This window comes from Pimephales promelas, chromosome 9 (genome assembly GCF_988280905.1).
Source record: "Pimephales promelas chromosome 9, fPimPro1.hap1.1, whole genome shotgun sequence".
Taxonomy (NCBI): domain Eukaryota; kingdom Metazoa; phylum Chordata; class Actinopteri; order Cypriniformes; family Leuciscidae; genus Pimephales; species Pimephales promelas.
In genome coordinates this window covers 1,256,752-1,283,247 of record NC_142777.1, presented here as the reverse complement: position 1 = coordinate 1,283,247, position 26,496 = coordinate 1,256,752, and the positions used below count along the sequence as shown (strand labels likewise).

At 41.3% G+C, this 26,496-nt stretch overlaps 2 protein-coding genes across 3 annotated transcripts in view; one reads left to right on the top strand and one right to left on the bottom strand.

The window, feature by feature from the left end:
- Positions 1–812: 812 nt before the first annotated feature.
- Positions 813–12,938, bottom strand: ptcd3 (pentatricopeptide repeat domain 3). Of its 2 annotated transcripts, none has more exons than XM_039653825.2 (24): positions 12,788–12,938; positions 12,503–12,555; positions 12,371–12,401; positions 11,936–11,981; positions 11,773–11,841; positions 11,144–11,248; positions 10,910–11,033; positions 9,077–9,186; positions 8,522–8,598; positions 7,379–7,466; positions 6,948–7,008; positions 6,792–6,874; positions 5,136–5,280; positions 5,000–5,050; positions 4,789–4,878; positions 3,846–3,874; positions 3,663–3,769; positions 3,470–3,548; positions 3,301–3,391; positions 2,358–2,443; positions 1,830–1,978; positions 1,608–1,649; positions 1,053–1,211; positions 813–980 (listed from the first exon to the last, which is right to left on the bottom strand). In XM_039653825.2, the coding sequence occupies exons 1-24, from the start codon at positions 12,907–12,909 to the stop codon at positions 935–937; spliced, it is 2,043 nt and encodes a 680-aa protein (XP_039509759.2). In that variant the 5' UTR covers positions 12,910–12,938; the 3' UTR covers positions 813–934. The 2 variants fall into 2 exon arrangements, with proteins under 2 accessions (XP_039509759.2, XP_088990785.1); XM_089134659.1 differs by having other exon boundaries at positions 1,830–1,972.
- A 418-nt stretch (positions 12,939–13,356) lies between these two features.
- The window catches only part of polr1a (RNA polymerase I subunit A), a 42,251-nt gene continuing 29,111 nt past the window's right edge, over positions 13,357–26,496 (top strand). Inside the window, exons 1-12 of the mRNA XM_039653780.2 lie at positions 13,357–13,536; positions 15,348–15,552; positions 16,558–16,707; positions 20,324–20,431; positions 20,512–20,597; positions 20,711–20,778; positions 22,765–22,845; positions 22,935–23,040; positions 23,122–23,266; positions 25,189–25,365; positions 25,442–25,564; positions 25,963–26,190. Coding sequence (XP_039509714.2) covers positions 13,460–13,536; positions 15,348–15,552; positions 16,558–16,707; positions 20,324–20,431; positions 20,512–20,597; positions 20,711–20,778; positions 22,765–22,845; positions 22,935–23,040; positions 23,122–23,266; positions 25,189–25,365; positions 25,442–25,564; positions 25,963–26,190 — 1,554 coding nt within the window. The 5' untranslated portion in view covers positions 13,357–13,459. The remainder of the gene's footprint in view (positions 13,537–15,347; positions 15,553–16,557; positions 16,708–20,323; positions 20,432–20,511; positions 20,598–20,710; positions 20,779–22,764; positions 22,846–22,934; positions 23,041–23,121; positions 23,267–25,188; positions 25,366–25,441; positions 25,565–25,962; positions 26,191–26,496) is intronic.

The following is a 26,496-nucleotide window of genomic DNA, read 5'->3' as shown; positions in this document are numbered from 1 at the left end:
TTGTTTAACAAAAACTCAAGGGAAAAACAGTGTCAACACCCATATCTCAAAATAATTAAATAATTTAGTATACATCTCTCAGTCTCTGTGTATGATACTCGTTTACGGGTGATTCAACTATGGTACTCTTTGAGCTAGTTTCAGCTTTGACAGTTTCAGAAAATAAAAACATTTCTACAAACAGTTTTTTAGTGTCAGTTGGTTTCTCAATAGTAGGAAAATAGGAAATTTGCTTTGGACTACAATGGTTGCTGCATGTGCATAGAAATATACAATATACAAGTATAAAAAGTATAAAAAAGAGAAAAGACAGTAATTTTTAAAAATTTTAGGGGAGCAATTCAATCTGTCTAGAAACCTTCCCTTAAGTTGGGTGCGATGATTTGTATTAAATAATATATATTTTGGAATTTTTATCTGACAGCCCAAGTTCTCTTATTTACCAACAATATTGTAGCATTAATAAATATTAAAAATATTTCTTACTACCTTAACTTAATTGTATGTTTTTTGTTTTTACATTAACATTTTAGTATTATACGTTTTAGTTTTAGCTGTGTTTGCTTTTGCAAGAGAACTACAATGTTTTGATAATTAGGTGAAAGGTTTTCTTATTTGTATGTAGAGTTTTGCAAAAATAGCCAATAGTTACAAAAAATGTGCTTAAGCAATTACAGCAGAAAAAACTTTAATATTTCTTTAAAGCTAATTTGCTACAACTGCAATCCTGTGTTTGATCAGAACTATTGGAGGTTAGTTTGGACAAAGCAAAAATCCGGACTCCAAGCCCCAGTGTGGAAAAGAGATAAAGATTTAAAACTTTTGATTTTTTTATTGAGTTGAGTTCTCTCAAGTTACAATTTTGCGCGTGCCAAACATGTGAAGTATACAGTAACTGAAGAGATGATCCTGCGCTCTGCCGCCGCCGTGGGGTTCACTCGCCGCTGAAGCTCTGAGTCTCCAGATCCGCCAAGACGCTCCTGCAAGAGGACCAATCACAATCAGTCTTGAATCTCCCGATTCCCCTGAGGCGTGAGGCGGGCGAGACGTACCTGTGCTCCGGCGAGAGCTCGAACTCCTGCTGGATCCTGTGGACGAGTGTGTGTGTGTCGGGCAGACAGAAGCCAGCGGAGATCTTCACCAGCTCCACGGCCTGATCCACATCCCCGCTCTCCTTCACACACGTCAGGAACCGGTTCAGCAGATCCACACTGACACAAACACCACACACGTTAGTCTGAACCAGAGACTGTAGAGTATGTGTGTGACATCACCAGTAGTGTTTCTGAGGAGCGTTATTGACGCCCAAAGTGGACGGAGCCATCTTGGATAACCGAAAATGTGCAACGTGGCGGTGACGCTAACGCTAGCAGACAAACGGTTAGTAGTGACATCAGAGCAATCCACCTGTCACTCAAGTTGCCACACCCTTAATTATGCACAACTTTAAGGCTTAACATAATTTAAACGGATGAGTTATTAAAAAATTAGCGATATAGCACCACTTTGTGCACCAGACGGTAAACATGTTTATTTCTGCTGTAAAGTTGGGCATTTTAACATGGGAAATGCCTGGAAAAGTCATGGGAATGATGAGCGGATCTTACCTGGGAACTCTATTGAGGGTTTTGAAGAGTTTCAGTGTCTCCCTGAATGAAGAGAAGCGAAATTAACAGTTTATAACTTTACCAGTAGGAGTGTACCGACACACTCATGTCACGATTCACACATATCACGATATTATCTTATTTCACACACAGTAATCTTCATTTTGGAAGACCTATCCCTGATATATACTGCTGCATGTTTGTATAGCGGTGTCCAGTTACCAGGCGTCCGGTGTCCTGTGCGCCGCGAGCAGGACGGAGATGACGTCACTGAGGGAACCGGCCGTCCAGCTCATCAGGAGCTTCCCTCGCTCACCGGGGCTGTACATGCTCCTGATGTCCAGCGCACAGTCGGCCAGTGAGTCCTGCACCTGACACACACACACACACACACACACACACACCATTACTGCAGACCCACACTCACACACTACATAAGCAAACTCATTCATGCATTTCTCAAATAACCAATAAGAAAGATAAAGGGAGATCGGCTTCCAATGAGAATGCATGAAAGAGTTCATCAACCAATGAGGATCATCCATCTCCAGTGCTACAGTTCTGTCATCATCATTTCACAAACAAGTGTTCATTACTTCAATGAGCTCGTTATATCTGCCTTAAATTATGACAGTGTTTTGCATAAATTCTTTAATTTAATACATGTTTAGCTAACTGTGATTTCTAAAATGAACTGTTAAGCGTCTTTGAAAGCACACAGATGTGTGTGAGCTGGTGATGCGGCTGTACCTGTGGAGTGTGTGTTTCTCTGGCCATCAGTGCCAGCAGATCCTCCACCAGCTTCTGTCTGTTGGCGTGGCCCAGCGCTTTAATATCTGTGAACAACACATTATTGATACTGAGTCGATGTGATGTCAGAATAACACCATACAGCTGAATCTACAGACTCCACCTCTCCAGAGACCAGTGTAACACCAACAGCTGTGACTATACGAGCGTTCACACCGACGCACAACACTGTTCGGCTCATTAGAAGCGCTGCAGTTGTGTCGTCTGCCGCTTTAAAGCAGGATGCATTCTGATTGGCTGTCAATGTTTTAATCATTCATCAGCTAGGAGTATCAGACCATTAAAGATAATTTAGAATATTTTAGTCATAATTGCTAGAAACGCTAGTAATACGATCTAATCACTTTTGAGCAATAGGTGGCACTGTGACTGACGAGTGAGGTGACAACAGCGGTTCTCATTCTCGATTTGTTCATTTTAATGAACGAGTTCGAACAGGAGAGTCACGAACACGCATCACAGAACAGAGCAAGGCGAGCATTTGAGCTTATAAAACTTAAACTTTGTTATTTATTTATTAAATGAGCGATCGTTTCGCTTGATAAGACCCTTATTCATCGTCTGGAGTCGTTTAAAGCCCTTTGAACAGTTTGCACTGAAACTGTCTTTTGGACCGTTTGGTTCCCATTGAAGTCCATTATATGGAGAAAATCCTGGAACGTTTTCATCAAAAACCTTAATTTCTTAAGGTTAAAGAAAGAAAGACATGGACATCTTGGATGACACGGGGGCGAGTAAATGATCAGCTATATTTTTTTTAAATTAAACTGCTCCTTTAATGTCCAGACGGTCCTCTATCTAAACGTTCCCACAAGCGGATCTACGGGACGCCATCGGCTCAGGAGAAGAAGAGTAGGTGACCAGTGTTTGGCTCATAAATCACCTTTCCATATCTGCGGGATGAGGTCCAATCTGTTGTCGGCATCCAGCGCTCGCAGTAGATCCGTCATGACGCCAGAACTGGGGTAGTACACCTTAAACCAGACCCAGACCAATGATGTCACATCCTGTGTGCGTTCACATGAAGCAGTGCATGAGTGTGTGTTACTCACCGAGGGAATCAGATCTCTGTACCACTTCATCACCACGTCAATATGCTCCATCAGGCAGAGCAGACTGAAGAAGCGCGCGCTGAAACACACACACACACACACACACTGTGAAGACTGAAACATCATTTTGTCACTGATTGGACAGAGTTGATCGGGACAGCTCTTCATTAATGAGTTACAGGACTACACTCACTAGTAGATGTTCCGATTGATATCATTTCCCAAGAGCCTCCAGTTCTCCCCGACTCCCAGCAGCTCGTGGACCCTGTACGCCTGCTCCATGTCCTTGGTATCGAGACACTGTAGATGAAGATGGGGGTCAGGCTTCGTAATCAGACATACAGTATAAAGCAGCATCATGTTCAAGCGCACTTACGATTCTCATGGCGGTGATGAAGAACTGCGCTGAAACACACAAGCACAGGCGTGACTCAGAGATACTGTGGGCATACACACATGCAGACGGTCAGTCCTGATACACACACACTTGCGGTGTTGGCCAATTGAAAGCGCTTTCGTGTGACAGGAAGTAAGTGTGCAAGACTAATCACATGTGTGATAAAAGCCAATGAACACCAGCCATCAGCTCTACCTCACAGTCTGACACCGTTCCAGTCTCTAAACCCCGCCTTTCTGAGAGCCTGCTCTGCTCTGATTGGTCATACGGCTCAGTCTGTTATAATTGGTCTACTCTGCTCTGATTGGTCAGATGACTCAGTCTGTTGTGATTGGTTTACTCGGCTCTGATTGGTTATACGGCTCAGTCTGTTGTGATTGGTTTACTCTGCTCTGATTGGTCAGATGACTCAGTCTGTTATGATTGGTCTACTCTGCTCTGATTGGTTATACGGCTCAGTCTGTTATAATTGGTTTACTCTGCTCTGATTGGTCAGATGACTCAGTCTGTTGTGATTGGTTTACTCGGCTCTGATTGGTTATACGGCTCAGTCTGTTATAATTGGTTTACTCTGCTCTGATTGGTCAGATGACTCAGTCTGTTATGATTGGTCTACTCTGCTCTGATTGGTCAGATGACTCAGTCTTTTATGATTGGTTTACTCGGCTCTGATTGGTCAGATGACTCAGTCTGTTGTGATTGGTTTACTCGGCTCTGATTGGTCAGATGACTCAGTCTGCTCTGATTGGTCAGATTGCTTAGTCTGTTGTGATTGGTCTACTCTGCTCTGATTGGTCAGATTGCTCAGTCTGTTGTGATTGGTTTACTCAGCTCTGATTGGTCAGACAAGTGTAAAGAGCAGAAGTGTGTGTTTTAGGACCGGCCCTGTTCAGCAAACCCCGCTGTAGTCATGAGCAGATACCATCATCCGGGTCCTGAGGGGTGAAGCTCTTCCCCGACACCTCGTACATCACTTCCTGCAGAATGTCTTTTTGGCCCTGAACTGGGGCACCTGCAGAGCAAAGCATGATGGGAAATGCATGATCATGTGTTTGCGAGTACAAGTATGTATATTTTACTAGCTCATTTATTTCGAGAATTGAGAGAATTGTTATTGTAAGACATCAAATGACCTGCTTTATAAAATATGTTGAGCACGTGACCGTAAGAGGCCAGACTGGGCTCTGCAAGCAGAAGAAAACAGATCAGTTACGCCAAAATAAATAAGCAAACACCACTTAATAAATAAACGCGCATCACTCGTCGGACCGATCTTGAGCGCCTTCATCTCGCTGATCACAGGGAAAGCCTGAGACCTTCCCAGAGCGCCACAGCGTCTCAAAGCCTTCAGGACGCTGTTAAACGTCACGAGGTTCGGCTTGACCTTCTGCTCCGCCATCTGCTTCAGGAGATCCTGCACACACACACACACACACACACACACACACACACACACTGATGGGCTGAGTCCGGGCGGTATGACCAAACATTTACATTATTTACAGTATTTTTCAAAATCGCACCGGTTTCATGATATATATCAGAAGAAAAGTCAGATTTTTCTGCTATACATAAATAGATGAAGATTAATAAATAATGTATATATCAATAATGTATAATAATAATAATAATAATAATAAGTAATTTGAGGTTGTTACGGATGGAATTTAATTAGGACACGTTCTCTCCCTGGATGTAATTTAGAATTTAAATTTAAAAAAATATAAATAATACATAAAGTAAATACAAAATTATACTTGGAAGCAATTTAACAAATCTGGAGTAGAGCCCGACCGATAAAGGATTTTGAAGGCCGATACTGATACAAATATTTGTGTGTTTTAAAATCCGATATATCGGCCGATATATATATATATATATATATATATATATATATATATATATTTTTTTTTTTTTTTTTTTCAAAAATGCGCAACAAAACATTAACAGATTTCCCTAACATAGTTATTTGTAGTTAATTATGAGTTTTAATTATAATAATATGATAAAGCATTTTAAAAAGAAACTTGTTTCTTTTATTGTCACAACAAAACAGAGGAACATCAAAATATATTAAAGTTCTGATAAATAAAATAATAATTAGTCCCTACATTGCCTTATAAGCTACCTTATAATTACAATGTCAGCTTGCTTATCCCTTTACCTGCACTTTTAAATACTTTCCATCAAGCTACATCAAACCATTTTCGATCATCAGTTGCTCCTGCCTCCTAAAACCTCCTATTTAGCAAATCTAAATCCATTAGAGAACGGCAGTCTGCAACACACACTTGGAGTCGTTCGATTTCACACACGTGTAAAAGAAAAGCTAACATTTCTGCACACGATACGTTTGGTACTTTTTCTCTATGTCTAAATGTTCACTCCTCGCAAGTATAACTTACATTTTACAATGCAGGGACTGTAACTAGAGATATGCTAGTTATAAATACAGTAATCAATACTTTATATAGGCAGAAAAAGTTCATTGTTGTTTCCAAGCTCATTAATGTTAACGTTAGCGGTCTTCCACTGATAATAGTGGCATTAGCTAGCTTAGTCTATGATGAGCCATTATTTAGCAATAGATAACATCATACTGCAAATTGTAAAACATACATTTTCAATATAACAGGCCAAGGAGAGATGATTGAAGCGTGTTTCATCCGTTTTTATTTTATTTTTGAAATATTCATTTATCAGCCATTATAGCTGCCGATACCGATAGTTAGGAAAATGTCTAATATCGGCCGATAATAACGGACTGGAGTCCAATTTATATTCGAAAGCATAAGTTATTGTACATATTTGTATTTGTGAAGACACTTTGTGATTGCACTGAGATATGTAAACGGAGATATACTGTGTTATTGTACTCGTATGAACGATAAAAGTGGCTTTGCAACAAAACCACAAGTCACGTACCACAATCAGCTCCCATTTCTCGTTGTATTTCTCCTGTGCGTCGGGGGCGGCTGCGATCAGGGCGTTGAAAATGTGCACATCGGCTACAGGAACAAACAGGCAATCTTTAAAAACTAAATCCAGTTATTGAAATATAGTGATTATAGCAGCCCTCACCCGTCAGCCGGTTGTTCAGCAGGTCCGTGTACGTACTGAACGCCTTCGCATGAGCGCCATACTGTCAAATCAAGCACACACACTTCTGCCGTCAGACTAGTGGAGGAACGAGGGACTGCACCGATTCTGGACGATAATTCTTTATATCTGAAAGCCGATAACCGATGTATAGGCTAAATTTTAGAGAGCCTGATTACAAAAACGAGTCCCAAACACACAATTATAACTATATGAAGCTTATCTTACAGACTTAACACTGAACTGTAAGTGATTCCAATTATATTTCAAGCAATTCAGACCCATCATGTCGATCTGAAGAGTCTCAGCTGGAGGAGATAATACAGTATTCATTAGCTTTAATATATCGGCCATGTGTTCTTATCAGTTCGATAACATGGGAATAAAGATATGTAAGCTCCCGCACACGTTACCTTCACCATGCCCCGGATCAGAGCGCTGTACGAGCGCGTGTTCGGCTCCGACAGCAGCGCAAAGATTCGCTCAGCGTTATTATTCTCTCTGTGGGAAACAGGAAACGGCCTCTTACGACACGACACAGCATCATCTCCAGTTACTGTGCTCATGCAGACACACTACCGGTCAACATTGATCAATACATAGGATTATTTTGTTCACATTTGAATTTAAATCGTAAAAAAGGTTAAAAAAAAGTATTTTTATTATTAATTTTCAGCGTCATTACTCAAGTGGTCAATGTCACACGATCTTTTGTAATAGTATAAATTAGGGCTGTGCAAAAATTAATTGCGATTAATCGCAACCAAAATAAAAGTCTGTGTTTACATAATATATTTGTGTGTGCTGTATATAATTATTTTGTATATATAAATACCTATGCATGCATGTATATGTTTAAGAAGTATTTGCTCTTAAATTATGTATATATATAAATAATACATAATCTATATTATATAAATATAAATATTTTATATATGGATAACACATTTTCTTAAATATATACATGGATGTGTGTGTATTTATATATACAAAATAATTATATACAGCACACACAAATATATTATATAAACACAGACTTTTATTTTGGATGCGATTAATCACAATTAATTTTTGCACAGCCCTAATATAAATGTCTTTACAGTCACTTTTAATCAATTTGATGCATCCTTGCTGAATAAAAGTATGAACTTAATTTTTATTAAGATGTTATTTACCAAATATTTTTTTATGGTTTTCAAAAAAAAAAGCAGCAGCACAACTGTTTAACACTGATAATAATCATAAATGTTTGTTGATCATCAGATCCTCATATTAGAGTGATTTCTGAAGGGTCATGTGACACTGTAGACTGGAGTAATGATGCTTTGATCACAGGAATAAATTACACTTTACTATATATTCACATAGAAAACAGCTGATTTACACTGGAATAATATTTCACAATATTACTGTTTTTACTGCATTTTCAATCAAATAAATGCAGCCTTGGTGAGCAGAAGAGACTTCTTTCAAAAATATAAAACAATCTTAACTCCAACTTTAGACCAGTAGTGTAAGTGTATACAGCGGGTTTGATCAGAGAAACAGTCACTCACTTCCAGGGGAACTTCGGCAGGTCTGAAGCTTTTCCTCCTCTTGCTTTTCTAGCCTGCGGCTCATCCTGGACGTCCTCCTGCTCCACGGGTAAGAGGACATGGACATACGGTGGAGAAAATCCCCATTACACAAGGTTTAATACAACTCAGCATTATCATCGGTTCAATAGTCACATTTAGTTTTTATTTTATCCAAACTGATTTTAGAGCTAAAGTATGTAAATAAGGATTTTTTTAAGTCGTGTTTTTGGGTTCTACTAGAACAGGTTTATATATGCAGAGTTCAGATGCAAAAGCCTCTAAATGCCATTTGAAATTTTCTCCTTTAATGATGATTTTTTATCAAACTTGTATATTTAAGTGTCAGTGATTTCACTTAAATGGCAGTGAAATCACTGAACTTAAATATACAAGTTTGATAAAAATCATCATTAAAGGAGAAAATTTCAAATGGCATTTAGAGGCTTTTGCATCTGAACTCTGCATATATATATATATATATATATATAGCAACAGAGCATCTCAAGCAGAGCTGTATGGTGTGAGAGGCCTTACCGTCTCTTCAGTCCTCTGTTCTGGGATGTTCTCTTGTGCGGGATCACGGTCTCCATAGAAGCAGATCAGCTCTAACAGCTCATTCGTCACGTCCAAACACACCGGAGTACCTGCACAGAACACACTCGTCATCAGACTGAGAAACAGACAGACACTCAGACACAGACACACACTCGTCATCAGACTCAGACACAGACTTGGACACAGACAGAGACAGAGACTCGTCATCAGACTCAGACTCGGACACAGACTCGGACACAGACTTGGACACAGACAGAGACTCTGACACAGACATACACTCGTCATCAGACTCAGACACAGACTGAGAAACAGACTCAGACACAGACTCGGACACAGACTCAGACAGAGACTCAGACACAGACTCAGACACGCAGACTGAGAAACAGACACGGACACAGACACAGACTCAGACAGAGACTCAGACACAGACTCAGACAGAGACTCAGATACAGACTCGGACACAGACTCAGACACGCAGACTGAGAAACACACACGGACACAGACTCAGACAGAGACTCAGACAGAGACACAGACTCGGACACAGACTCGGACACAGACTCAGACAGAGACTCAGACAGAGACTCGGACAGAGACTCAGACAGAGACTCAGACACGCAGACTGAGAAACAGACACGGACTCAGACAGAGACTCAGACAGAGACACAGACTCGGACACAGACTCAGACAGAGACTCAGACTCAGACACAGACTCAGACAGAGACTCAGACAGAGACTCGGACAGAGACTCAGACTCGGACACAGACTCAGACACAGACTCAGACTCAGACACGCAGATTGAGAAACAGACACGGACACAGACTCAGACACAGACTCAGACAGAGACTCAGACAGAGACACAGACTCGGACACAGACTAAGACAGAGACTCAGACAGAGACTCGGACAGAGACTCAGACAGAGACACAGACTCAGACACGCAGACTGAGAAACAGACACGGACACAGACTCAGACAGAGACTCAGACAGAGACACAGACTCGGACACAGACTCAGACAGAGACTCAGACTCAGACACAGACTCAGACAGAGACTCAGACAGAGACTCAGACAGAGACTCGGACAGAGACTCAGACAGAGACACAGACTCAGACACGCAGACTGAGAAACACACACGGACACAGACTCAGACAGAGACTCAGACAGAGACACAGACTCGGACACAGACTAAGACAGAGACTCAGACAGAGACTCGGACAGAGACTCAGACAGAGACACAGACTCAGACACGCAGACTGAGAAACAGACACGGACACAGACTCAGACAGAGACACAGACTCGGACACAGACTCAGACAGAGACTCAGACAGAGACTCAGACAGAGACTCAGACAGAGACACAGACTCGGACACAGACTCGGACAGAGACTCAGACAGAGACTCAGACAGAGACTCGGACAAAGACTCAGACAGAGACTCGGACAGAGACTCAGACTCGGACACAGACTCAGACAGAGACTCAGACACAGACTCAGACACGCAGACTGAGAAACAGACACGGACACAGACTCAGACAGAGACTCAGACAGAGACTCAGACACAGACTCAGACACGCAGACTGAGAAACAGACACGGACACAGACTCAGACACAGACTCAGACAGAGACTCAGACACAGACTCAGACACGCAGACTGAGAAACAGACACGGACACAGACTCAGACAAAGACTCGGACAAAGACTCAGACAGAGACTCGGACAGAGACTCGGACACAGACTCAGACAGAGACTCAGACACAGACTCAGACACGCAGATTGAGAAACAGACTCAGACAGAGACACAGACTCAGACACTCACCGGCCTGCAGCAGCTGGTCATACAGATCCACAGCAGCTTTGACCTTCCTCAGCTGAACTCTCTCTGCGAGCGCAGCTTCAGACACCTCCTCAATCTGAGCTTCCAGAGTCTCCGGCATCAGACACTTCCAACAGAACACAGCAGATGATTCACAACGTTCACACACACACACACACACACACACACACACGCACGAGCAAAGCAAATCATAGTACACCAGCACTGGACACTCACAGGAATATGAGGGTGTGCGTAGTCTTTCTGGAAGTACTTGGGGTATTTGTTGATGAAATATTGGGCAGCATTTCTGCCTGACTCCTGGGACAAGGAGAATAATTTCTGTGTGGGAAAAATCAAGAGGTCAGTGTGTGTTCTCATGTAATGTGCATCTATGTTCACAACTTAGTTACAGCATATTCATTAACTCTTTCCCTGCCAGCGTTAAAAATAAAATAAAAAAAACTTGCCAGCCACCAACAGCGTTTTGGAAAAATCGGCCATAGAATATTTTGTTGTATGGATATCTGAACATGCAATATGTGAAAAGAATAAAAAAAAATGTATTCTAGCTTCAAGCATTCTTTTTTGATCGACACTTTATCAACTGTGGGTAAGTTTCATAAGTAGCAACATTTTGAGCAAAAAGCTGAGAAAATGATATTTTTCTCAAAGTCTTCATCCGGATGGGATTCAGATCGATGATCAAAACAGAGACGGAGTAGATCGAGTTCATCAACACCTCAAAGCTTCTCTTCATGGGTTCAACATTTCATTCAGTAACGTTAGCCAGTTTGGATTTATATGCCGATTGTGAACTTCTCTAATGGTTTGATAAGCCAGTTCAATCTTTATGAGCTACTCACAAAGTCAAATGCTGTTTTTGGAGAGAGATATGGATCATCCTGGAATCTGTAATCTGTTGCTGTAGGATCCTAGACCACAAACACAGACAGTAACTTTGTTTACATGATATTAGATGACAAATAGCTTTATAACATGGATGTTGGGGTTGTCTGATTAACATACCCTGTTCACGGTGGATGCCAGTGCCTGTAAAACAGCCTCTTTACTCCTGATAATGATAACAATAAACTTTATTTCTATTGTGCTTCTGGGATGTTTCTCAAAGCGCAAAGGAAAAATAACAAAATATTCAACAATAGTAAATTGGTGTATTAAAAAAAGAATATAATCTGTGTGTCAACGTCATAAAAGTGATACTTAATACCAAGAGTTCATAAAAGTTAGCCAAGCAAAAATAAATAAAGACTAAAAAGTAAAAAGTAAAGATCATAAAACTGAGCCCTGAGGGATGCCAGTAGAAACTGATCCAATGTCAGACCTGTCCGGTCAAATAAGTAAATTAAATAACTAATCAATTTAATTGACTGTGTGAATTAATGAGTTATAACAAAAAACACAAGTGATCTTTCATGTGTTGTTCATCTGAATAGTACATACCACGTTTTCTTCTTTGGAATGACTATTTCTTCTAAAAAATATAATAAAAATATTTATTTCTGATTAGAACGCAGGTTAATTTAACAAAGCACATGAATTCTCCTATTTAAAAACAGAAATGAGTTGTCAAACCTAGTGAAGAAACGGAAGGTTGTGGGTCTGCAGCAGAATTCAGAGCAAAACTCCTGTAATCAAACCCCATAATGAGCTATTTCATTCTAATAAAACATTTAATATTCAGGTAAAACTTGAAAAGTTATTAATCATATGCCGACGTGAGCTGACACATTCACGTTACGTTACAGCCCCTTGAAATGACCTAGAGACAACCAGTCATTTCTTTAAATGCATGATCATTACAAAAATGTAATTTAATAAAAAGGCGCAAGTAAGCCTGTTCTTGTGCATTCATCTTACCTATTAGGCCATGAATTCTGCAGATGGATGCGCAATATTCTGCTACTCTTACAAGCATGATGCCTGAGAGCTCGCGAACAGGAGGACGCCATGACACCGGGTGCGTAATCGAAACAAACCATCCGCTTATAACAGCAGCAAGCGCTGAAGAAATCTCGGGCTGTCATTGGTCCATTCTGGAGAGCGCTGAGAAAAGTAACACAGGTATCATGTGATCTGACCGTTTAAATTCTACTTTAATAACAGTGTGGAAAATAATGTACCTCTTGATAATGACACTGCGAAAGTAAAATAACAGCAAATAGTTATTAAAAAAATATTCTGAAAGTTTCACACTAATTTCCATTCTACCAATCATTCGTTTTCTAATGCTGGGATATACCATCTGACCAAACAACAACAACAACAAAAATCTATTTGTCATACATCCCCGTAGAATATTAATATGCAGATGTTTTACTTGCAAATATTTAATATTTACCACTGTTCCTTAGGTCAACGTCTCTGCTTCTGTCGCTTTTGTTCATGTTTCAGTCTAGTTTACCCCTCCGTGTTAATTTTGGTCTCGCCCAAGCGTCCAGCACGCGCTCCCACATGTTACAGCTCTACATGACGCACATGGAGAATACAGAGAGATTTATATTATTCTAATGTACATAGTTTATTAAGAAAATGCAGTTTTCAAAAGAAACACCATGGAGGCGATTGGAGGGCATGTCGTTTGGCTTGTACGACGCTGATGAATTAAGGTAATGATAACTTGTACTGAACTAACTTGCACAGCTAGCCGGAGATCAGTTGCATGTCACTGTAAACTAAAGACTCCAACAGTTATTAACAAAACACAGTTCATTTAACTACACATGTTGAGCTTTGTGACAACATGCCCCATATGCTGTCACGCTAAATGCTCTTTTAAAACATAAAGGTACGTTTGAGTCAAAGATAAGCAGCACAATCAAGCTCAATAATTCCTGAACGTAGTCCGCTAACGTTACTTCATAACTCAATAACTTTACAGTTTTTTAGCTGAACTGGTGACACTTTTCAAATAAGGACTCGTTTGTTGATATATTAGTTAACATGAACTAATACAGTAGGATCAAATAAGGTCATCAAAGTTGTCCTAAGACAAGAATGGGACGGTTATTGTTCAAAATCTCAAGTATAACTTTGATGATTTTAACTTTGATAACTTTGGTTTTTGATAAAATTTTTCCATTTCAAATGTTGACTACTGTACATATAATTTATACTATACTTCTACGGTATGTATTAATCTACACTGGACAAAATTATAAACGCAACACTTTTGTTTTTGCCCCCATTTTTTTTCATGAGCTGAACTCAAGGATCTAAGACTTTTTTCTATGTACACAAAATGCCTATTTCTCTCAAATATTGTTCAGAAATCTGTCTAAATCTGTGTTAGTGAGCACTTCTCCTTTGCTGAGATCATCCATCCCCCTCACAGGTGTGGCGTATCAAGATACTGATAATGATTATCGCACAGGTGTGCCTTAGGCTGTCCACGATAAAATGCCTCTCTAAAATGTGATCTTTTGTGTGAAAAGGAGAAGTGCTCACTAACACAGATTTGTGAACAATATTTGAGAGAAATAGGCCTTTTGTGTACATAGAAAAAAGTCTTAGATCCTTGAGTTCAGCTCATGAACTGCTGCGTTTATAATTTTGTCCAGTGTAGTAAAATGTTAGATAATTAGTTAACATGTACTCGTTGTCATCCTGCGAAGCTGCTTTGAAACCATCTGCGTTGTATAAAGCTCTATAGAGACTATGGCTGTCACGTCTTTTGTGAAAGAAAAGATTTTTTGAGTCATATACAAGAATTGATTTATAAAATAAATTTTCCATGTCTAAAAGCCGTTTCCATTTTCAAAATACAGGCAAATCCACGGACACCTAACAGGCATTAGGACTAGCGTAAAGAGGCGCTTGAGACGCACAAGCAATATTCCTGATGATTTATTGGTGTGAAGTTTCTGATAATGACAAACAGGAGCGCAACATTCAGGGATTGAGATTAACAAATGTGTGTAAAAATGAACTTTGGCGGGAAAACGCTGTCCAATCACGAGCGTTTCTCTGTTCACTCACACACAAGCCAAATCTGGATTTAGTGCAAATACACAACTCGTGATCCTCATGATATATTAAAAACAGCGTATTGCAGAATCTGCACATTTCTGGCTTACTTGAACACACACACACACACACACACGTCACTACACAACATAACGGCACTTTTGTTCACTTGCACTAAAGTAATAGCGAATATTAAAAGCATTTGGAGAACAGAAAAGACAGTGTTATTTCCCAGCATCCTACATGTTGTGTGTCATGTGTTGATCTCTCCACCTAACAAACAAAAGGAGGTTAAAATCGATTCCCTATTCTCGTTTTCGAAACTTGTGTTGGTTGGTCCGATCGATTGTGCAATCGATTTTTGAACATAAAGTGACAGACCTAATAGAGATGGAGGTAGCTTGAGTTGACCTTCTGTCATCCTCTGGCCTCTCTCTCTCTCTCCCTCTCTCAGGAGGCTGAGTGTGAAGACGGTCACGAACCCGGAGCTGCTGGAAGGCGTGGGCAGTGCGGCCCCGAACGGGCTGTATGATCTGGCTCTGGGCCCCGCCGACAGCAAGGAGATCTGCTCCACCTGCATGCAGGACTACGACAGCTGTCCGGGACACCTGGGTATCGTGGAGCTGCCCCTGCCCGTCTACAACCCGCTCTTCTTCAGCGTAAGCTCTCCTCTCACGGGTTAGCTGTGCGTCTGGCACAGTTCTTCATCAGTCTCTCGCCCTCATGTCCTTCCAAACCCTTGAATCAACCTCTAATTAATGAAATATGAGAGATTTCGATCCCTCCATTCACAGTCTACGCAACTACCACTTTCAAGGCTCAGAAAGGTAGTAAATACATCATTAGAGTAGGAGTGTACCGACACACTCATGTCACGATTCACACATATCACGATTCTGAACTCACGTTACGATATTATTGCTATGCTCCAAAATATATGATAAACGATTAACAGAAAATTAACTGTTGGTTAAAATGTTAAATGTGATATTGCAGTGTGTGTGTGAATGAATTGTCTCTGTGCTGAAACCTGACACACAGGACAATAGAGACACCAGAATAATAATATTCATGATTCTGAAGATGAAAACACTGAATTATTGTAGATGAATGCGATGATCTCTGTCTCTGGTACTGGTAACATCAGACCCCACTGCATTATCATACATTATAATTCTTATTAAGTGATCGAGTCTCTTCAGAAGTCTGATTTAAGCTGCTCGATTCATAATATGGATTTATTTTAATATCGTTTTATGAATATTTTGGGTGAACAGACTGTCATAGGAGGGACAGAAATCTCTGAGATTTGATTAAAAGATCTTCAAAGATTAGTCAAAGTCTGATGAGTTTGGAACGACTCGAGGCAGAGTAAATAATGATGACAGGTGTAACACTTTTGGGTGAACTGTCCCTTTAAAAACACAACAATTGTATTCTAATGAGATCATTATCCTGTCTGATGTAAAAATATTGGGTAAAACTTTATTTTAATGGTTAACTATAGACATATTCTACTGACTGTACGTAAACTTGCACCAACACTGCTGTTCAAGAGTGTTGTATCTGTAAGATTTTTAATGTTTTTTGAAGAAGTCTCTTCTGCTCACCAAGGCTGCATTTATTTGATTAAAAAAAACGTCCTGATCTCCATCTCTTCGCAGAACTTGTACATGCTGATCCGGGGTTCGTGTCTCCAGTGCCACCTCATGCTGTGCCCGCGCGCGGCGCTGCATCTGCTGCTGGGACAGCTCAAGCTCCTGGACGTGGGCGCGCTCAATGAGGCGTACGAGCTCGAGCAAGTGCTCAACCAGGTCAGAACCGCTTTAGGACTGGGGTTGGGCATCGAATACATGAGGTCAGGAATCGGGTACTTGAGGTCAGGAATCGGGTACTTGAGGTCAGGAACCGGATACTTGAGGTCAGGAACCGGATACTTGAGGTCAGGAATCGGATACTTGAGGTCAGGAATCGGGTACTTGAAGTCAGGAATCGGGTACTTGAGGTCAGGAATCGGGTACTTGAGGTCAGGAATTTTGATACTTGAGGTCAGGAATCTGATACTTGAGGTCAGGAATCGGGTACTTGAGGTCAGGAACCGGATACTTGAGGTCAGGAATCGGATACTTGAGGTCAGGAATCGAGTACTTGAGGTCAGGAATCAGGTACTTGAGGTCAGGAATCGAGTACTTGAGGTCAGAAATCGAGGACTTGAGATCAGGAATCTGATTATTGAGGTCAGAAATCGAGTACTTGAGGTCAGGAATCTGATACTTGAGGCCAGGAATCTGATATATTTGAGTTCAGGAATTGGATACTTGAGGTCAGGAATCGGGTACTTGATGTCAGGAATCGGGTACTTGAGGTCAGGAATCGAGTACTTGAGGTCAGGAATCGGATACTTGAGGTCAGGAATCGGATACTTGAGGTCAGGAATCGAGTACTTGAGGTCAGGAATCGGGTACTTGAGGTCAGGAATCGGGTACTTGAGGTCAGGAATCGGGTACTTGAGGTCAGGAATCGGATACTTGAGGTCAGGAATCGAGTACTTGAGGTCAGGAATCGGGTCCTTGAGGTCAGGAATCGGGTCCTTGAGGTCAGGAATCGGGTACTTGAGGTCAGGAATCGGGTACTTGAGGTCAGGAATTGAGTACTTGAGGTCAGGAATCTGATACTTGAGGTCAGGAATCTGATACTTGAGGTCAGGAATCGGATACTTGAGGTCAGGAATCTGATACTTGAGGTCAGGAATCGGGTACTTGAGGTCAGGAATCGGGTACTTGAGGTCAGGAATCGAGTACTTGAGGTCAGGAATCGGGTACTTGAGGTCAGGAATCGGGTACTTGAGGTCAGGAATCGGGTACTTGAGGTCAGGAATCGGGTACTTGAGGTCAGGAATCGGGTACTTGAGGTCAGGAATCGGATACTTGAGGTCAGGAATCGAGTACTTGAGGTCAGGAATCGGATACTTGAGGTCAGGAATCTGATACTTGAGGTCAGGAATCGGGTACTTGAGGTCAGGAATCTGATACTTGAGGTCAGGAATCGGGTACTTGAGGTCAGGAATCGAGTACTTGAGGTCAGGAATCGGGTACTTGAGGTCAGGAATCGGGTACTTGAGGTCAGGAATCGGATACTTGAGGTCAGGAATCGAGTACTTGAGGTCAGGAATCGGGTACTTGAGGTCAGGAATCGGGTACTTGAGGTCAGGAATTGGGTACTTGAGGTCAGGAATTGAGTACTTGAGGTCAGGAATCTGATACTTGAGGTCAGGAATCTGATACTTGAGGTCAGGAATCGGATACTTGAGGTCAGAAATCGGGTACTTGAGGTCAGGAATCGAGTACTTGAGGTCAGGAATCGAGTACTTGAGGTCAGGAATCGGGTACTTGAGGTCAGGAATCGAGTACTTGAGGTCAGGAATCGGATACTTGAGTTTAGGAATCGAGTACTTGAGGTCAGGAATCGGTTACTTGAGGTCAGGAATCGAGTACTTGAGGTCAGGAATCGGGTACTTGAGGTCAGGAATCGGGTACTTGAGGTCAGGAATCGGGTACTTGAGGTCAGGAATCGGGTACTTGAGGTCAGGAATCGGGTACTTGAGGTCAGAAATCGGGTACTTGAGGTCAGGAATTGAGTACTTGAGGTCAGGAATCTGATACTTGAGGTCAGGAATCTGATACTTGAGGTCAGGAATCGGATACTTGAGGTCAGGAATCTGATACTTGAGGTCAGGAATCGGGTACTTGAGGTCAGGAATCGAGTACTTGAGGTCAGGAATCGGGTACTTGAGGTCAGGAATCGAGTACTTGAGGTCAGGAATCGAGTACTTGAGGTCAGGAATCGGATACTTGAGTTTAGGAATCGAGTACTTGAGGTCAGGAATCGGGTACTTGAGGTCAGGAATCGAGTACTTGAGGTCAGGAATCTGATACTTGAGGTCAGGAATCGGGTACTTGAGGTCAGGAATCGGATACTTGAGTTTAGGAATCGGGTACTTGAGGTCAGGAATCGGGTACTTGAGGTCAGGAATCGGGTACTTGGGGTCAGGAATCGGGTACTTGGGGTCAGGAATCGAGTACTTGAGGTCAGGAATCGAGTACTTGAGGTCAGGAATCGGATACTTGAGGTCAGGAATCGGATACTTGAGGTCAGGAATCGGGTACTTGAGGTCAGGATTCGGGTACTTGAGGTCAGGATTCGGGTACTTGAGGTCAGGAATCGAGTACTTGAGGTCAGGAATCGAGTACTTGAGGTCAGGAATCGGGTGCTTGAGGTCAGGAATCGGATACTTGAGTTTAGGAATCGGGTACTTGAGGTCAGGAATCGGGTACTTGAGGTCAGGAATCGGGTACTTGAGGTCAGGAATCTGATACTTGAGGTCAGGAATCAGATACTTGAGGTCAGGAATTGAGTACTTGAGGTCAGGAATCGAGTACTTGAGTTCAGGAATCGAGTACTTGAGGTCAGGAATCGGGTACTTGAGGTCAGGAATCGAGTACTTGAGGTCAGGGATCGAGTACTTGAGGTCAGGAATCGGGTACTTGAGGTCAGGAATCGGACACTTGAGGTCAGGAATTGAGTACTTGAGGTCAGGAATCGAGTACTTGAGTTCAGGAATCGAGTACTTGAGGTCAGGAATCGGGTACTTGAGGTCAGGAATCGAGTACTTGAGGTCAGGGATCGAGTACTTGAGTTCAGGAATCGAGTACTTGAGGTCAGGAATCGGGTACTTGAGGTCATGAATCGAGTACTTGAGGTCAGGGATCGAGTACTTGAGGTCAGGAATCGGGTACTTGAGGTCAGGAATCAGACACTTGAGGTCAGGAATCGGACACTTGTTATAAAATTTAAATGCTGATTCTTCTTATCAACTGCTTTGCGAGCTCTTGGATATGTCTTTAAAGCACTGAAGCGTGAGACTCTTCGCTATAATAACACTGATCACACAACACGAGACTTCACTGATTAACTTTATAACTATATTTCTAATGTATATTTTATTAATAAAGTCAGTTTGTGAACCTGAACACCTGAGAATCTTAAAACACTGTTTATTTCAATCATATCAATGTTCAGGTGTGTCTATTTGTTTTGATTGCACATTTATAATTTGTCCTCTTTTAGTTACCGAGTGTTTACTTGTCTTTAATAATGCTTGATATTTATATGAGTTAGTCTAGTTGTTCTTCTGAGGTGTTTATAATCCACAGGCAGATGCTCCTAGTGTAAGTGTTGTTCAGCTGATGAGTTCTTCATCATATTCAGATACAATTACATGTTTTGCAATTAGACTAAATATGAATAATATATACATTTTTTTTTTTACTTATTGGAATGGAAATTAGGAATCGTTAAGTTGAATCGATACCCAGCCCTGTTTATGAGGCCCAAGTGTTCACATGTTGCGCTCTTGTCTCGCTCTCCAAGTTGCTGGAGGTCAACGCCCAGCCGACCTCTATAGAGATCCAGGAAACCCTGGACGCGTTCATCAATCCCATCCTCAAAGCCAGGCCAGACAAGCATCACACTGCTCCTGTGAGGCCCATTCTCTTCTCATCTCTCGTTTGCCTCTGTGCAGTTTATATGTGTGTCTTACACGTTTGCTTTGACTTCAGATCAGACATGTGTGTGAGAAGAAGGTAAGCCTCATCCACAGGTTCTGGAGGATACACATGGCCACACGGAAATGTCCGAATTGCAAGTAAGAAGCTCAATGTTTTTCTATGTTCTCTTATTTATAAAGCATACTCTCTCTGCTTTGTGTGCAGCTGCTGTAAGAAAGTGTGTGTGTGTGTGTGTGTGTGTCTCTTTCAGGATCAGAGTGTCCGTGCGCCAAGAACACAACAGCAAACTCATCATCTCGTCCATCTCGCTACAGGCCGGTGAGTTCAGATCGTTTACTCAAACACTCTTCATGCCATCAGAACATGATGCAGTGTGGATTAGATGTTAGTATTTCCAGTACTGGATTTGTATGGAAGAAAGTATGGGAATATATTTGTTTTTACTTGGTTTTTAAAGTGTGTGATCATTTAGTGAGCAGTGTTTTGGGAGAAGCTAACTACAAGAAGTGATGCTACTAGCCTTACTACATTTTTCAGTATCTCATTCGCTTAAGCGCCAACCTCGGGTCACCCGGGACGTCGTTCACTGCCCTCCTCCTCATTCATATTGGGTAACACTTCACTTGAAGGGGTGTGCATAAGACTGACACGACACCTTCATAATCATGACGTGACACATATCATGAATATGGAGGTGGTTTTGTGCATGTTTATGATAACTGTTTTCTACGGAAGCCCTGAGCCACAACATAAAAAAAAATCTAGCGTTTCGAGATTGAAGTCGAAACGTTTCGACTTCAATCTCGAAACGTTTCGACTTCAATCTCGAAACGCTACATTTTTTTTGAAGTCGAAACGTTTCGAGATTGAAGTCGAAACGTTTCGAGATTGAAGTCGAAACGTTTCGAGATTGAAGTCGAAACGTTTCGACTTCAATCTCAAAACGTTTCGACTTCAATCTCAAAACGTTTCGACTTCAATCTCGAACGAGATTGAAGTCGAAACGTTCCGAGAATGAAGTCGAGAATGAAGTCGAAACGTTCCGAGAATGAAGTCGAGAATGAAGTCGAAACGTTCCGAGAATGAAGTCGAGAATGAAGTCGAAACGTTCCGAGAATGAAGTCGAGAATGAAGTCGAAACGTTTCGAGAATGAAGTCGAAACGTGTCGAGAATGAAGTCGAAACGTTCCGAGAATGAAGTCGAAACGTTCCGAGAATGAAGTCGAAACATTCCGAGAATGAAGTCGAAACATTCCGAGAATAAAGTCGAGAATGAAGTCGAAACGTTCCGAGAATGAAGTCGAGAATGAAGTCGAAACGTTCCGAGAATGAAGTCGAGAATGAAGTCGAAACGTTCCGAGAATGAAGTCGAGAATGAAGTCGCAACGTGTCGAGAATGAAGTCGAAACGTTCCGAGAATGAAGTCGAAACGTTCCGAGAATGAAGTCGAGAATGAAGTCGAAATGTTTCGAGAATGAAGTCGAAACGTTTCGAGAATGAAGTCGAAACGTTTCGAGAATGAAGTCGAAACGTTTCGAGAATGAAGTCGAAACGTTTCGAGAATGAAGTCGAAACGTTTCGCGAATGAAGTCGAAACGTTTCGAGAGTGAAGTCGAAACTTCGACTTTAATCTCAAAATGCTGATTTTTTTTTTGGTTGTGGTTCAGGGCTTCCGTAGTTTTCTGCTCAGCAATAGCTGAATCATTGAAGACTGAACAAATGCAGTTCACCTTTATTCCACACGGTGGCAATGTCTGAAACACAATGATGAAGTGACGTTTAACTCATAGTTACGGCAGGCAGAAAACAAAAGAATAGGAAGCATCATCAGCTAAACTTGAAATGGCTCAGCGATTTACTCAAATTATACTTTTTGTTCTTGCATCGATGTTACATTAATTTTACACTTTGACGGTCAGTTTAAGATATATGAGTATTGTGTGTCTTTTGAAAACATTCTTCACTAACATTTATTTCTGAATTCAAGGCGCGTGTTTATTATTCAGAAGTGTTTGTCTTGATCAGAAATGAGTGTGCAGTAGGGCTGGGCGAGATGGCCAACAACAAAAAATAATATGTCAGTATTTTTGGGGGGTTGAATGACAATATATTTTATATATATCTTGGAGAAAAAAAAAGAAAGTTACTTAATTTTTCGATGTTAAATATGATCTGAAATATAAATTAGGGAAGTGTGGGAAAGAATTTGGACTGTGACCCGGACCAGTACAGTCCAGTAATGCTCTCAGAAGTGGTGTGTGTAGACGCGATTCAGTGTGTGTGTGTGTTTGCGTCCGCCTCCAGATGATCACCAGCTGACCAAGCGTGGTTTCCTGACGCCGAGTGTGGCGCGAGAGCACATCACCAAACTCTGGGAGAACGACGGTGAGGTTAACGCACTGGGGAGGTTTCATTCTAGGACTGCTAGTGTAAATAAAGCTTGTTTTCTGATGTGGATGGTTACGCTCCTCTAGGGTTCTTCCTCAAGCATCTGTTATCAGGCTTCAGCACGAGCGACTCGGGCTCAGACTTCAATCCCGATGCGTTCTTCCTGGATCTGCTGGTGGTTCCTCCATGCAAGTCAGTTTATGTCCAGCATAAGATGATTATGGAGTTTCTTCTTCTTACAGAGAGATGTTTAGCTGGTGATTGTGTGTGTAGATTCAGGCCTGTTAATCGATTGGGAGACCAGATGTTCACCAACGGACAGACTGTTAACCTGCAGTACGTGATAAAGGATAATCACACCATCCAGAAGTTGCTCGCACTAATCGCTGCGGAGAAAAACAGCGCCGGGACGGATGAGGTGAGAAGAGGTTATGATTAATGCACTTCATTTATGGGTTTGAATCAGAGCATTTAGTGGATTGCATGAATCTTTCTTTGTGGATGTGGTAATTTTCAGAATTAAATGACAGCTGTGGAGGTTAATATAGTCATTTTTATGATGCATCGGACATTCATGCATAGCTAACTTCTTGAAAGTAGATATTTGGGCAAATTACAGAATATTACAAATACAAATTTGTAATACAGAATATACAAATTTTACAGAATATAAAGAAGGATGTGCTTGATGACAGAGTTATTACAGTCCCCCTGTGGTGTAAATCCAGCGTTTAATGTTGTTTATGTTTTTTGTGGTGTGTTTAATCCGCTTTAACACACACCATGTGTAAGTTGATAAGATTATTTCCTCCTTAAAACTGCAGTGAACCAAAGACAGTCTCAAAAACACGCTGGTGTTTCTGACGTCACAAACCACCTTGTTACCAATCAGATCAACGTGTGATCGTCAACCAGTGAGTGAGTGAGTGGAGCCGGGGCTCATCTGCATATTTATAGAACCATGCATACTAAATGAGTAAAAGGTGTCGAGTTACATTCAAGATATATTAAGGCATGAAGACTTCTTTTTCGAGGGAAAATTTTTTAAATATATCTTTTTGGTGATCAAAGATGAGTTTTAAGGTATAAAATTATTGATCACAGGGGGACTTTAAGCACAATAAGCCATAAAAAAGCTCTTAATGTGCTACTCGCGCTGACTCCCTCACACACACACACACACACATCGGAAGTGCCGCACAGAAAGACGCCTCTCTCAGACAGCAATTCTGAATTTAGCTCACTTTAGTGGTGTATTATTGTGCTTATGTCTAAATGCCCATCGTGTGAAGATCAATTATGTTCTTTGATAACAGGGTAAAATTCAGAACATCATGAATTTTCTTGAAGAAATGCTTCATAAATCATTTAAATTGATTAAATTTAAGTAATTTTCAGTGTATTTTGAGGAAAATATATATTTTTTGTATTTCATTTCAGTAGTTGTTTGTGTGTGTGTGTATTTTTTAATATCAGTAAATCAGTATTGGCAATTGAACATCCTATAATGGGCAACCAACCATCAGTTTGCCGTGTGTGTGCATTATCTGTCAATTTATACAGTGCTTTTAACTAGGGCTGTGCAAAAATTAATTGCGATTAATCACATCCAAAATAAAAGTCTTTGTTTACATAATATATTTGTGTGTGCTGTATATAATTATTTTGTATATATAAATACCAATGCATGCATGTATATATTTAAGAATTATTTGCGCTTAAATTCTGTATATACTGTATATATATATATATATATAAATACATAATCTATATTATATAAATATATATGTTTTATATATGAATAACACATTTTCTTAAATATATACATGCATGTGTGTGTATTTATATATACAAAATAATTATATACAGCACACACAAATATATTACGTAAACACAGACTTTTATTTTGGATGCGATTAATCGCAATTCATTTTTGCACAGCCCTACTTTTAACAATATAGATGTTTCACAGCAGCTTTACAGTGAGAACAGGAGATTACAATAATAACAGACTGTTGGGCTAGAATAAAGTTATCGTCCAGATAAAGTTAGTTTTGATTTTTAGTTGTTATCTTTGGGGCACGACACTGTTTTACTGAACACTTTTAATGTGTTCTGGACGTTCATCTTCGTCAAATTGTGAATCTGTGAGACGCTGATGTGTGCCGCATGCGTATCACATGTTCATCTATAGGTGTGCGCGTTTGGATATATATGCAGGCGTGTTGCCTTTCTTTACAAATTAACCTGAACAAATGACTTAATAAAACATTATTTTTGTGGCTTCCGTGTGTCGATGTGAACATGAATCAAATGTCGGCTAATCTGTGGTTTGTTCAGTGCGATGAAGCGACGGAGGCCAGCGAGATCGATCAGTCCTTCTTAGTGGGCATTACCGGACTGACTCTCACAGACAAGCTGTACAGCACCTGGATCCGCCTGCAGAGCCACGTCAACATCGTGTTCGACAGCGACATGGACAAGCTCATGACCGAGAAGTTCCCCGGCGTCCGTCAGGTCAGTGTGCGAAGTACAGCAGGAACACATCATGAGCTGGGAAATAATGTTGGTCTCTTCTGAATGTGTCCCTCAGCTCCTGGAGAAGAAGGAGGGCTTGTTCAGGAAGCACATGATGGGGAAGCGTGTGGACTTCGCTGCGCGCTCTGTCATTTGCCCTGATATGTACATCGAAACCAATGAGATTGGAATACCAATGGTGAGTTTGCTGACTTTAGCTTTCGCTAGTGGTTCTGTGTGATGTGTGCGGGATAATGAGTGGTCAGCTGATCAGCATTGCAGAATAAACCCACTCTGGGTCGTCAGGCGGACTGGATGTTATTCTGCCTATATATGATATTACATGCTTCTCAGATGACAAAATAAGTACAGTTCACCTCAACCGTCCAACTTAAGGGTAATTGATGTGTGTATGTAAACAGCCGTAATGTGAAACTGCTTAGGCAGGACATTACTAAATAAAATAAATATTTGGTAACACTTTACTTGAAGGGGTGTGCATAAGACTGACATGACACCTTCATAATCACGACACATGTGGGACGGTTTATGATTGAAATGTGAGGCTTTGAGACTGCCTTGACGTGTGTCCTCTAGGTGTTCGCCACGAAGCTGACGTACCCGCAGCCGGTGACGCCCTGGAACGTGAAGGAGCTGCGGCAGGCGGTGCTGAACGGGCCTGATGTGCACCCCGGGGCCTCCATGGTGATCAACGAGGACGGCTCGCGCACCATCCTCAGCAGCAGCAGCGCCACCCAGAGGGAGGCGGTGGCCAAGCAGCTGATGACGCCCACCACCGGCCAGCACAAGATGCCCATGAAGATCGTGAGTCCGCCGAACCGACACCAGTGCGATCCGGATAGGCTTTACATGACGCGTTGTACAATCACTGATATTTATTTGATTGTATGTTATTTAATGTTTAAGATAAAACACATATAATCTCCCAGCATCAGCTGTAACATGCAAGCCTGTGAACAGTGGAGGAAAACTAACACTGGCTTTTGGGGGGATAGATACAAAAATATGGAAGAAATCGATTCTTGAATGGATTTTGAATTGACAACATTAAAAAAAAAACTATTAATTGAAAAATCCGGGGTTTTTTTGCCCAGCCCTACTCGCCACTAG

Coding starts and splice junctions, on each gene's coding strand:
- ptcd3 (XM_039653825.2), bottom strand. CDS start 12,909: ATGGTTTGTTTCGATTACGCACCCGGTGTCATGGCGTCCTCCTGTTCG. Junction 6,875..6,947: donor GCTGAACAACCGGCTGACGG/GTGAGGGCTGCT, acceptor TTGTTCCTGTAG/CCGATGTGCACATTTTCAAC. Junction 1,979..2,357: donor GAGAAACACACACTCCACAG/GTACAGCCGCAT, acceptor TGTGTGTGTCAG/GTGCAGGACTCACTGGCCGA.